Source organism: Equus quagga, chromosome 12 (genome assembly GCF_021613505.1).
Source record: "Equus quagga isolate Etosha38 chromosome 12, UCLA_HA_Equagga_1.0, whole genome shotgun sequence".
In the NCBI taxonomy this organism is placed as follows: Eukaryota; Metazoa; Chordata; class Mammalia; order Perissodactyla; family Equidae; genus Equus; species Equus quagga.
In genome coordinates, this window is record NC_060278.1 from 44,759,141 (window position 1) to 44,773,241 (window position 14,101).

The 14,101-nt window shown below is 43.8% G+C and overlaps 1 protein-coding gene across 1 annotated transcript; it reads left to right on the forward strand.

The window, feature by feature from the left end:
• Positions 1–596: 596 nt before the first annotated feature.
• On the forward strand, positions 597–13,380 carry SLC30A10 (solute carrier family 30 member 10). Its single transcript, XM_046677974.1, has 4 exons — positions 597–2,023; positions 2,699–2,776; positions 9,591–9,830; positions 12,152–13,380. Exons 1-4 carry the CDS (start codon positions 1,399–1,401, stop codon positions 12,646–12,648), a joined length of 1,440 nt encoding a protein of 479 aa, XP_046533930.1. The 5' UTR covers positions 597–1,398; the 3' UTR covers positions 12,649–13,380.
• The last annotated feature ends 721 nt before the right edge of the window (positions 13,381–14,101 follow it).

Consider the following 14,101-nt stretch of genomic DNA (forward strand, 5'->3'; position numbering starts at 1 on the left):
AGAACTTTCGGCTGATGGATTCTGTGACTTTTTTGGAGCGAGACATTTTTATTCATTTCCAAGCCAAAAACAGATGTGTTTTTTCAGGAATGGCTAAAGTTCAGGGGTTGGGGATGGGGGAGGAGAATAGAGATCAGCTTCAGATCCTTTTTGGAGTGAGACAACCGTATAAAACAAAAATAAGCCGTGAAGAAACCTGCAAGGGCTCCCCGCCCCCTCCCTGAACTGACCAGCAGCAAACTCCCTTCTTCCTGGGGGGCCGTCCCCGGCCTCTCCCAGGGTCCTGAAGGCAGTTCTCTTCTGGACAACTTCCACTTGGAACACAGCCTGTTGTCAACATGAAAGGCTCTATTTGGAATAAACCTCCATGTAGGTCAGTTGACTGAACTGGGAATATCAGGTCATGCTGTCAGGGGCACATGGGGGTGAGCAGAATATTCTCTCCAATGGAGAAGGAGACAAGCACACAGAGGAGGCCTGCCCTGGCTTCTCTGGTGGCCAACGACGTGTGTCCACCATAGAGAAAATGCATTTCTGTGTGCTGGGTGGGAATGTCATGCTTACAAAAGCCTGATGTGCGCTCTCCTCCAGGGCTGCCTGCAGTTCACTCCGGGAAGGAGGCCTTGTGAGTGAAGATCCTAGAGATGGGGGACTGAGCCGATACTGTGACATGGCAGGTGGGGAGGTGACAGAAACGATGTGCCCTTCCGAAGGCTGTGAGCAAGAAGAGAGGGTAAAATAGCCATTGCATAGGTGGTCGCGGAGTGGGAGTGCTGAGGGAGGAATCTGCCCAAACTTCAGGAAATGGACAGCAGGAAACACCCTGGAGGGCAGGGTTGGCTGGGTTAGCGCTCCAGGGCCTTCCCGGGTTCACGGGGAATCTGTAAGGCACGCAGCGCCTGGGCACGTACGCACAAGTGTCCAAGTCCACAGAGAATACAGCTCACAGCGGTCAAAGTCATCGTCACTGAGACTGTACAGTCAGGGCGTTGGGGCATTGGCGATCGGAGTGATTGGAGAAGCGGGGGTCATTGGGTGACTCCCACCTCTGCTGTGTCTGTGAGGCGACATCCAGACACGCCCCCTTTTCTCAGCAGCTCCCCTCTCTGCCCAGTTCTGTCCTAGAAGGACAGACATAGGCCCGTGGCCACCTGCCAAGGGAGGCCAGGGCGGAGGACTGGACCCGGGAGGCGGCGTAAGGTCTTCAGATATCGCCGCCGCGGCCACTCCTTTAGACTCTGGCCGTGCAGAGCCTGGGGGCGCTCTGCCGCCGCCTTATAAACGGCCCAGCGCAGGCCGCCCGGGCCGGGAGGCGGGGACCGGGCATTGGCGGAGTCAGGGGCGCCCGCCTGCGCCCACCTGTTGCGGCAGCGCGGGGCGACCGGCGGTGGCGGGAACATGGGGCGCTACTCGGGCAAGACGTGCCGGCTGCTCTTCATGCTCGTGCTCACCGTCGCCTTCTTCGTGGCCGAGCTGGTCTCGGGCTACCTGGGCAACTCCATCGCGCTGATCTCCGACTCCTTCAACATGCTGTCGGACCTGATCTCGCTGTGCGTCGGGCTGACCGCCGGCTACATCGCGCGGCGCCCCAGCGGGGACTTCAAGGCCACCTACGGCTACGCGCGCGCCGAGGTGGTGGGCGCGCTCAGCAACGCCGTCTTCCTCACCGCGCTCTGCTTCACCATCTTCGTGGAGGCCATGCTGCGCCTGGCCAGGCCCGAGCGCATCGACGACGCCGAGCTGGTGCTCATCGTGGGCGCCCTGGGGCTGGCGGTCAACGTGGTGGGGCTGCTCATCTTCCAGGACTGGGCCTCCTGGTTCGCCTGCTGTGGCCGCCGCCGCCGCCGCCGCCAGCAGCAGCATCAGGAGCAGCTGGCCCAGGGCGGCCCTAGCGGCGCTCTCGGGGGTCTGCAGGGCACAGAGGGCCGGTGGCACGCCGGCCGGGACTCGGTCGTGACCCTCCGCGGGGCTTCGGTGGAAAGGAAGAAGGAGGAGGGGGCGACCGTGTTCTCAAACGTAGCAGGTGCCTTTCGGTTGCATCCTCTGGACCGCTTCTCCATCTTCCCTCCCCGCCCCAACTCCTCCCCCCCTGCCTGTCCTGGTCCCTTCCTCTTCACCCCACCCCCTGTTTTTTCCTTCCCGTCCGCCTTTTTTTTTTTTTTTTTTAAATCTGTTTCCTCTGCAGTCCAGCTTTAATTATCTTCTGCTATTTTACCATATTCCCCACGATTTCTTTCTTTCTTTTTTTTCTTTCTCCCGGATCCTCAGGCTCCCCCCCGCCCCCACCCCATTCTCTCTGTTTATCAGTATTGATTTCCTTGGAAATCAGTTATTATTATTGGTCAACAGGAGCACTCCCACCCCTCCTCCTTTCATTAGATGCCATCTACACTTTATTTTTCTCCCTCCCCCTTCTGTCCATCCTTCTGCCCCCTTGGGAGTTATGGGTTTGGGGTGCAGGCGGGCTCCCACTTGCCTCTTTTTTCTTTTAACTTGAATGGAAGTGTGGATGAAGTCCAAAGGTGGATTACATGGCTTGTTTTCAGGCCAAAATAGACCATTCTGGGCTGTGTGTGTGGAGAGATAAGGGGTCTGATAAGCTAGGAGGAATTTAAAATAACAAAACTTTTTTTGAGTCCTTTGGTTTTTTTTGTTTGTAGAACTTATACACAACACAAGGTTTCTTCTTTGAATGCAGGTGATTCCCTGAACACCCAGAATGAGCCAGAAGAGACTGTGAAAAAGCAGAAAAAGTCCGAAGCCCTGAATATCAGAGGTAGGATTGACTTTGGGTCCATTTGAAATCTTTTTCAGTGGCACATGTGGACTGTGCTGTCCTCTTCATTTCTGTTTGCCTTTTCATAAGGTGGGTTAGAAAGTAGGCCAGTGACACGCAGAGACTATGACCCTAGTCTCTTGCCTAATCATTGCATCGATTCAGAGGGAGAAGCTAGTTGCTAATGATTTATCCTTGCTCCAGTTGGGTCCCTGCTAAAAGCTGCCTGCTCCAGAGTGTCACAGAGCAGTGGCATGATACAATTTCACTTGATTTTGCCCTGCTCTGGATATCGCTACATAAAATGCAGCCTATTTTAATTGAATCTCATTTTGAGAAAGGCAAGAAAAGAGTAGCTGGGCTGCTGTCCAAGGTGGCACTGATGAATGACCCTCATTGCCTCAGTTATTTCTGCCAGAAATCTGCTTTTGTGATGGGTCTGGTGGCTCACTTGAATCTCCACTTCCATCCCCAAAGTGGGAGTTCTGGTGAGGTCTCTGGAACTCACATCATTAGCATCCCTTCTACCATGTGCTCAAGGTCACAGAACTGGGCAGAGGTCAGCCCAGGGAGTTCAGAGGTGCGATTCTCACCAGACACCAACATTGTCCACAGCATCTCTCCTTTCCAGCTTCTTGGACACAGACTTTGCTTCACAGTGATTCGAGAGGGGTCAATCCCCAATCTTGACTGAGAATTTCAACAAAGATTATGCAGACTTTTACCTCTAGATGGTTTGGGGAAGCTGTCCTGGGGCTCAGATGGAAATAACGGAAAGAAAAACTCACAATGTGGGAGGCACCTTCATTTCTGAATGTCTCACATCTGTTTTACAAAGTGATACCCACAATAGATCCATAGGGAAAATCAGAAAATAACAACAACACATAAGCTCCTCAAAATTTCTAAATGAATTAGTTTTAAAAAATTTAACCGCGACAGGGGAATTTCGAAAGAGCTTGGTGGTGAATCTTTTTGGAAAGAATCTGTAATGAAAAATCATTATCTTTTAATTTCTTTCCTTTTTAAGGTTCAGTTAAAAAATATATATATTGTAGGTTTTTAAGATGGAGTTCACTATCATCGCACTTTAACTGTTCAAAGCACGTTCTGTCAATTATTCATTCTTTTTTTATTATTGAGGTATAATTAACATATTATATTAGTTTCAGGTGTACAGTGTAATGATCTGATATTTGTATATATTGTGAAATGATCTTCACAATAAGGCTAGTTAATATCTGTCACCATACAAAGTTCTGATTTTTTTTTTGTGATGAGAGCTTTTTAGATCTGCTTTCTTAGCAACTTTCAAAGATACAGTACAGTACTATTAGCTGTAGTGATTATGCTGTGTGTTACATCCCGATGACTTATTTATTTTATAAATGGAGGTTTGTACCTTTTGACCTCCTTCACCCACTTTGCCCACCCCCCCACTCCTTGCCAATCTGTTCTCTGTAGCTATGAGCTTGGTTTTATTTTTTAGATTCCATGTATAAGTGAGATTGTTAATTATTCATTCTTATGTTATGTTACAGAGAAAGTGAAGAGGTAAGTGGAAAGAAGCAGAGAGGAATAAAGAATAGGCCCCAGTAGATATTGTGACTTTGTTTGGGAAGCATAGCCTAGGGAAACTTGTATGATCTTCTTAATTTTTAGTCAAAGCTGTTGGAGCTCCTGGATAGAAGTATGTCGGTGGTAAAATGCTGAGGCCTGTGGTCCACAGGGCCTGACAAAAGTGCGCCTCTAGCTTCCAATAGAGGTGAATAATGCAGTGGCTGAGATTGAGATTTGGGCTCAAGCTGCCTGGGTTTGGGTCCTGGCTCTGCCCCTTAAGACTATATGACTTTGGGCAAGTTCTGGAGCCTCTCTAAGCCTCCGATTCCCTCATCTTTAAAATGAGGATAATAAGAGTACCCACTTCATGGGGTGGTTGTGAGATAAAGCATGTGAAGTGCTCAGGCACATGAAGGAAACCAGCTACCATTTTTATGGCATGCCTAGTACTCTGTGCCAGGTACCATTCACGATTGAGTCATTTAGTATGAGTAACAATCTCATTACTGTCATTCAGAGAGTGAGTGGAATTGCTGGGTACACACCTGCAATGCTTCAGCTTGTTTACTTACTCACTCACCATCAGGTGAGCTCAGATCATTCCTGCTGCTTGTGATGAGTGCCCAGGTGATGGCTAACAGGGGCGTTTCCATATTTGGGGCTAAGTGTGAGGCTGGCCTCACCTTGGGTCATGTGTCCTCATCATGGAGCCACATTCTGGGGAAGGACCACAGAATGTTAGAGCTGGAAAGGCCTCAGGGACAATGGACCCCAACCCCTTCACATTACAGATGAGGGAACAGAATCCAGAGAGTCTGGTGACATCCCAAGTCCCCTGGCTGGCAGCAGAGGCAAGGCTGGAATCCTGGGCTACTGCTGTGCATTTCTAGCTCTTTCCATTATTGCACACTGCCTCTAGACTCCACGCAGGATGGCTTGCTGCTCCAGTGTCCACCGTCCACTGAATGGTGACGTTTCTGACATTTAAGCCACTGCTTTAGAAAGCAGGACTGTCCCCCCAGATCTACAATAAGAATTCTTGTGAATGAAAATCATTTCTTGATTTTCATTATTAGTTCTCTTATTCCAGTGAGGTAAAAAAAATGTCTTCTAAGACACACACTCCATCTTCTACCACAAAGCGTAGTAAAAGCAGGCTCCTTAAAAATTCTCGTCAATGTGTTTTGTAGTGGTTGATTTTATTTGTTTATTTATTTAATTGAGGTAAGATTGGTTTGTAACATTATATAAATTTCAGCTCAATTTTATTTAATAGGATCAAACATGATACATTAAAAACTGTTGCAATGGAGTGTCAGAAAGACAATTAGGGACTAGCCCCATGGCTGAGTGGTTTAAATTCTGCACACTCTGCTTCAGTGGCCCAGGTTTGTGGGTTCAGATCCTGGGCACAGACCTACTCCACTTATCAGTCATGCTGTGGAGGCATCCGACATACAAAAAACAGAGGAAGATTGGCACAGATGTTAGCTCAGGGCTAATCTTTCTCAAGCAAAAAAAGAGGAAGATTGGCAATGCATGTTAGCTCAGGGTGCATCTTCCTCACCAAAAAAAAAAAAGAAAAAAAAAGGCAATTAGCCCTTTCTATTTGGGTATAAATATAAATAGATGAATAGCAATCTTGATGTCATTCGAAAATTAATCTCCTTTGATGAGATGTTTCTTTCTAACTTTTGTTTTTTTTCCCCAATAAGAAAGATCTCTTATCCTTTCATAACCACTTGCTAATGCCCAGTGCTAATGCACCGTGTTTCCAGTTATTCAATAAAGTCAACAGCATTGATGGCTTTTCCAAGTGCCGGGACATGCATCAAATTTCAGTTTATGTCGAATGGCCAATTCATGTTATATGCCAGTTTCTTCTGAGTTTTATTTTCATCTAGAGACAGCAAGGGAGGGCCAAGTGCTGAGGTGTCCTGTCTTTGCAAAGCTACCCTGTGAGCATTCTGACTAACCAGGCGATTGAGTTGTCTACCAAGTGGCAATCTCTGTCTCTCCGATCGCACTGCCTAATATGTCTTTCTGATTCACAGATGTGATCGCATCAGAGTCTGCTCAGACACCTGTACTGCCTCCAGAATAAGGTCCTAACACTGCTGACATTCAAGAGCTTGCTGTTCTGGTGCTAACACTCCTTTCTAGACATTTCTGCCCTTCTCTTCCCCCTTCCACAGCCTTACCTTCCTGCCACCCGTTAACGGTCTCCCCTGCATCCACCATTTAACACACACTTAGAGCTAGGTGAGAAGTGCTCAGTCAGGTAGATCTGGGTTGAGTTCTGCCTCTACCTTGTATTAGCTGAGTGACCTTGGACAAGTAACTCAACCTCTTTGAGCTTCAGTTTCCCTATCTGTATAATGGAGATAATCACAGTATCAGCATCACTGTGTTGTGAGAGTTACATGAGTGGTGGGAACAGCTCGGAGGACCCACTCAACAAATGGTGCCCATTATTGTCATCAGTTCTGTGCACTTACTTCTCAGAGGGTTTCAGACATTGTTTCACGTGCTCTTCAGAACAAGCCCCTGAGAGAAGTGAGGCAGATGTTATAATCATTCCCATTTCACAGATGAGAATCTTGTTGCTTAGCGAGGTTGACTTTCACAAGGTCCGTGGCTCATAAAGGCTGTCCGGGTCTATGACTCCACATTTAGCGCACCTGTCTCCCACGTTGTCTGACAAGTGTGTCCTCATCTGCAGCCTCCCTTGAATTCTCTGCCTGGAACGTTGTTGCTGTTGAAGTCTGTCTCCTCTTCAGAGTCCTGCCCACATTGCCCACCTCTCGAGGAACTTTCCCTTTACAGGGAATAATTCTCCCCCTTGGGGTTATTGATGCACTTGTCTCAGAATCCTGCCAATGGACTGTGGTCCCCAGAGGATAATGACAATGCCTTCTTCATCTTTGCATGAGAAGCCAGAAAACACATTGCCATATTCAATCTCAAGAATTTAGTGAAATGATGCCTTAAGTACTTTTTCAAACTGAAGGTAATGATAGTTTGGTTCATAAAATCAATTTACTAGAGTATGATCAACATTTAGAAAATTAACTAGAACTGAATGAAATAGAACAGAAAATGGTAATAAGTCATATGTAAGGATAGGTTTTATTTTTTCATGAAATATTTGTTTCAATGTGTATGCTAGGATGCAAGATATGATTTTTACTGTGGATTATTGAAAAATAGATCTGAAAGCTATTTTATGTAGTTGTTAGGGGTAGGTAGTGAGATTTCTCAGAAGGAAAACCTGAAATTGGAACTTAGGATTTGTATGAGGCAGAATGCAGTGGTTCTCTCGTCAGACTCCCCAGACTTATATTCTCACTCTCACACTTTCTGGCTGTGTGATCTTGGACAAGTCATTTAGTTACTCTGTGACTTAGTTTCCTCATTTGTAAAATGGAGACAGTAACCACCTTAGGGAGTCCTTAAGAGGACTTAATGTGTAAATACATGTAACATACTTAAAACATGCCTGGTGACAGCTGGCATTACAGTTATTATTAAGTAAAAGACAAGAGTTACTCTGTCTCATGGAGTTATGACTTTACTAACCATAAAATGCAGTTGTATTGAGTAGCTGCATTGTAAACTTCATGTTGCTTGTAGTCTAATGGAGGAAACAAGGCTGACATGCAGAAACATTGAGAGAATAACGCATGTCTCAGGCAGTGAAAGTGATGTCAAGTGTGTGGGGGAACTATTTGGTCTTTCTATTTTTATGGTAATATTTTGTCCTGCCTTCAAGAGAGTTAAAGCTTCGATCTTCAGCTCCTTCAGTTCCTCCTGTGGGAATACGTCATGTAGACCAACTCTTGGGAACATTCTGAGTTTCCCTTTATGGCTCAGGACAGGTCCCGGGGAGTAAGAAGCTCCTTTGGGGGTGAGGTGAGGGAAAAGGGAGCGCAGAATTGGAAAATGGGATCATTCAATGCATTTAGTAAACCAAGGTTCTAATACCATAAATAAACACTCAGCCAGAAGGAAATGTGGGGGTTCTTTTCATTCCTGTTTTTTAGTATGTTTACGGAATGTTATTTTACCTACGATGCTGCTTAGAATCCTAGAAGTGTTGCCAAGAGGAGCAATTAGCTCGACTAAAGCCCAAGGGAGACTGTTCAGTCGTTGCCATGAGTGAGTTGTTAGTATTTTGGATTATTATTAGTTCTACTGAGTGAATCTGTGGGATACTTTGAGAGACAAAGAAGACCTTTCTTAATCTATATGCTTTCTTCTAGAGCAGGGCTTGGAAACTTTTGAATCGCCCGGGGATCTTGTTAAAATGTACACTCGGATTCAACAGATCCAAGGAGGGGCCCGAGATTCTGCATTTCTCACAAGCTCCCAGGGGATTCTGATGCTGCTAGTCTGCAAACCATACTTTGAATAGCAAGATTCTGGTGTTGCATTCTGCATAAAAATACTTTGCGTTTATATTTTATAATCCTTCTGACAAAGCTTTCACCTACTTCACTAAACCCCAGTTTAGTCTGTGTTGTTTGCTGACAAACAACTGGACACCAGATCTTCTTTGCTAGGATTGCATGTTATCTGTATCACAATCAAAACCTTTCGAAACGGTCCCTTCATTATAGGCGTTGACAATTTTTGTTATTATCTGTAGAATTTTAATTTTATTTTATTGTGACAAATGGTTCTCTATTCAGTGGGACCACTGCTGGAGTCACTGTTCTGAGGCCTTCTTAAACAAATTGCGATTTAAATGACCACGAGCTAAGGTAGTAGTAGGCAAATGTGTATAAGGAAGGAAAATGGATCTAGATAGAGGCAAGAGCAGGAATCAAAAGAACCACTCTCATGACATATCTTAGTTGCTTCTCTTCTTAAAAATGTTTAAAGCAATTTAAAGCACAGACGTTTGTCTGAAAGAAAAAGAAACCATTTGCACAGCCTCTGTGTTCCAGCTTGGTGCCCTTGGACGGGTGGCAGCCATGTGGCACTATGAATGAGCACAGTCCTTTTTCCCACAGGCGTCTGCAGCTCAGAATCCTCCTGGATTGTTCTAGGTTCTCTGGGTCCTGGGATGGTGGCCTGGGCAACTGTGAAGCAATTGCCATTTGTTTTTTCCTTCACATCCATCTTGCTGTTTTAACCAAAAAGAAAACAAATAGCAACAGGTGTTCATAGACTTGGGAACCTGAGTCACTGAGTGTCGCATGGCTCCCCAACTTGGATCTGTGCTTTAATGGTCTTTCTTTCTTTCTGGCAGGTGTACTTTTGCATGTGATGGGAGATGCCCTGGGGTCAGTGATTGTGGTCATCACAGCCATCATATTCTATGTGCGTCCCCTGAAAACTGAGGACCCGTGTAACTGGCAGTGCTACATTGACCCCAGCCTGACTGTGGTCATGGTCATCATTATTTTGTCATCTGCCTTCCCACTCATCAAGGAGACTGCTGTTATTCTCCTGCAGATGGTCCCCAAAGGAGTCAACATGGAAGAGCTGAGTAAGTTGGAGAATTCTGATCTAGAACCACTGCCCACTTAATGTTCTTCAGGCCGAAGGGCCAGCGTCATTTCAGAGTGGTGTTTGCCGTATATATCCTGAAATACTTAAAATCACTAAGCAATAAAGACATCCATCACATGTGTTGTAGCCTAGTAAAATGCCTCACGGCTCCAAGAATCAAAGGTTCTTTGCAACCCATGATTCTCTGACTCAGCTGCAAATTTTTGAGAATGTAGCACTTGTCAATACCTACTCCTGGGTATTTATCTTCATGTCAAAGATTTATTTAAGCTCAAACAGAGCACTCTGCCAAGCACTTGATTTTTATTGTCCTTTTTCTGAAAACACAAATCATTCTTTCATATTCTAGATCCTGCTATCTAGTTAATTGATTTTTATGAGCATGCAACTCACCACGGCTCTTATAACACCGTAAAAAGGGCCGTGTTTTAAATTCACATCATTCATGACCTCATTCAGTAATGAAATCTGTTTCTTTGCTTTGCTCAAACAGAAGGTCGAACTCTCTCTCTTTCATGCATGTTTGCTTTTGTGCTGTCTGTCATTGCTTCACCAGGGAGCCAGTGAACATGAACTAGAGCCCAGGTCCACGATGAGGCTGAAAGTTGGAAGACCTTATTTCATGACAAATACCTGAAATTAGCTTTGAATTGTTCTTAATACATTGTCTGGCTGTGGCTAGACTTGCTCCTCTGAAGCCGTGACGTACAGAATGATGGCATCGTCTTTGCCTTCTAGGAGCTTGTTTCTCAGTTGAGGAAACAAGATAAATCATATACAAAACAATTTGTGACCTATACTGGCTTATATTGACTTTTAACACAATAATATATATATTTAAAAAGAGATATTAAAAATAGTAATAAGAATAGCAACACTTTCATGGCATTCACTACATGCTAGGGCTTTTTCTAAGTACTTTACTTGTATTAACTCATTTTAATACTTAAAATAATCCTGTGAGGTACTGTTATTCTTATTCCTAATTTAGGAAACTGAGGCAGAGAGGAGCTAGGTAAATTGTCTAAGGTCATGCAGGTAGTAGATGACTAAACTGGGATTCAAACTCTAGCTGTCTACAGGGGTTTTGCTCATAATCACCATTCAATACCATTTCTCCAAATACACCCTCATTTTAGAAAGTATGGAAAATGCAGAAGAGTCAAATAGTAGAAATCTCTCATAATCTTATCACCCAGAAATGACCACTCTTAATATTTTTGTACCAAACATTCAATAAAACAAGACTTTATCTGCCTTAGAAAATTTTTGTGTGTATATACACTGACGTTTTGTAAAAAAAAAGAAAAAAAAAAGAAAAAAAGATCATGCCATATATACAGTTTAGCTATTTGCTTTTTTTCCTAAAAATACTTATATGCCTTTTCTCATATCCTTAAGTATGCAACTTACTTGTTAACAGCTGTATCACATTCTATTATATAACTGATTTAACTATTTCCTTGTTGTTTCCATTTTTTCATTAATACAAAGTTTGCCCAAACCATTCTTGTACATAAATATTTGGCTATTTCTTTTAGATTATATTCTTAGTACTAGAATTGCTGGTATAAGTTTTTGATTCATATTGCCAAGTTACCCCCTCTCAAAAAGGCATCCTAGTTTAATAAAGAAGATGTGGTACATATATACAATGGAATACTACTCAGCTGCAAAACAGAACAAAATCATTCCGTTTGCAATAACATGGATGGACCTTGAGAGAATTATGTTAAGTGAAATAAGCCAGCAAGAGAAAGATAATCTGTGTATGACTCCACTCATATGAGGAATTTAAAACTATGGACCAAGAACAGTTTAGTGGATACCAGGGGAAAGGTGGGGTGGGGGGTGGGCACAAAGGGTGAAGTGGTGCACCTACAACATGACTGACAAACATTAATGTACAATTGAAATTTCAAGAGATTGTAACCTATCAATAACTCAATAAAAAAAAAACTGGAAAAAAAAAAAGGCATCCTAGTTTATATGCCCATTAAGGTGTCCATTCTCTTGTAAGCTCAACAACTCTGGGCATTTTTTTGGTTGTTGTTAAACTTATTTTCTTGAATTGCCTTTTATGGGTTAACAGTGTATAGTGTAGGAATTCAGAGAGGAGAAAGAAGATTATGGGAAAATGTACCTGTCTAGGTATAGCTATTTTTCTTCCTGTTATTCTCAGTAAATACATCATTTTGGTGAAACTGCTTAAAGGGTCCATATCTGTCCTGTGGTGAGTGGTCCCATGTGTTACTTACAGCTCTCACTTTGGCTATTGTTCGCTCTTCTCTATTCTAGTGAGTAAACTCTCCAACGTGCCCGGAATCAGCAGTGTACATGAAGTGCACATCTGGGAGCTTATAAGTGGAAAGATCATTGCCACCCTGCACATCAAGTTTCAGAAAGACGGGGACTATCAGGATGCCAGCATCAAAATTCGAGAAATCTTCCACGAGGCAGGAATCCACAGCGTGACCGTACAGTTTGAGAAGGTGGACGTGAGGGAGCCTCCAGAGCAGGGGGACCTGTTGCTCTGCAGCTCACCCTGCATCTCCAAGAGCTGTGAGAAGCAACTGTGTTGTCCCCCTAGGCCTCTGCCTCTGGCCCATGTCAATGGCTGTGCTGAGCACAATGGCGGTCCCTCACTAGACACACACCAAAGTGACAGCCTTGGGAGACAAGAAACCACAGAAGTGACTATTGAAGTATCTTTGGATGGCTCTCTGAGTGAGCACGGACAAGCTCTTAGCAAAACTCAGGAGGACCAATGTTATGTCAACAGCACCCATTTTTAATCTGGTACCCACATAAACAGACTGTATAGACAAGACTCTTTGAAACTACTGGCTTGGCTTGGGAAAGCGCTTTGTGGGTTGTAGATACTGACCACTCACAATGTGCACGCTCTGTGTTCAGTAAGAGGTTGGCTGTTTGGGATGTTAGTTGAACATGTCTCTTAATTTTGATGTGACGGATAACCTCTTTGCACTGTCCTGGGTGTCTCAAGCTGCTCTTCTACAGTTTTAGTTTGAACATTTATTTTCGGAAGCAAACGGCACTAGTCTATAGATCAGGGACATTGAAGGCTGGGCCTCAATGGCTGTGGACACAAGGATTCAAGGTAGTGTTTGTTTTAAACTGATTAGAACTCCTAGCTGACTCTCAGGTGAGGTCATAGCCAAGTACATAAAAAAACAAAGAACATTAAGAACCATAATAGCTATATTTTCCCCCATTCCACTGGAAGGAAATGCTTTTTGACTACCTCTTCATTTCGTGAGGTGGAGAGAAACTACTATTTACTTTCTGCTGTGAACTGAACGTCAGCTATAGGGTGTTTCAAGTGTTTAAATACATAAAATATTTTTTTTCCCACTTGGAAGTGTGGAAATATTTCTACATCCTTAAATATGACACAAGTGTGTATATACTGTTTTTTTTTTGGGGGGGGGGGAAGATTAGCCCTGAGCTAATACCCACCTCCAATCTGCCTCGTTTTGCTGAGGAAGAGTGGCCCTGAGCTAACATCTGTGCCCATCTTCCTCCATTTTATATGTGGGACATCTGCCACAGCATGGCTTGATAAGCGGTGCATAGGTCCGTGCCTGGGATCTGAACTGGGGTACCCCGGGCTGCCAAAGCAAAGTGTGCGAACTTAATTGCTGTGCCACTGGGCAGGCCCCACGTATATACTGTTTTTTAAAGTCAGTCCAGTTGGGACTGTCTTCATTTATTGCTTCATAATGACTTACTTATTTGTCTAAATTTCCTTTGAATCTTCTTTTATATGATCACATTGATCTATGAGCATTTACCAGGAGAGAATGAGTATATTCCTGGGATTGAATATACGGCATTGAATATTCATTCCTGCCAAAATAATAAGCTAGATTGACTTTTCTTTAATTAGACGTATTTTAAAGTATTTATTATTGTTGCCAACTAGTAACTTGATGGGAAAGTGTATGTACAAGGGAGAAATGAGCATTAATTTAATTGCTGCCTTTAATGTGTTTTGAGGAGATTACACTTTGCTTTTATGTTTTTGACTGACATTACCAAGTTCAAATAAATTGATTAGAATCTGATTTGGATCCATAACCAACCTATATTAGTATTGGAGAAGCATCTGTCATGTACTTAACAAATTGTTTAGGCAGTGATATATTTTTCTTGTTTTCTTGGTAAGGAAGATTGGCCTTGAGCTAACATCTGTTGCCAATCTTCCTCTTTTTGCTTGAGGAAGAT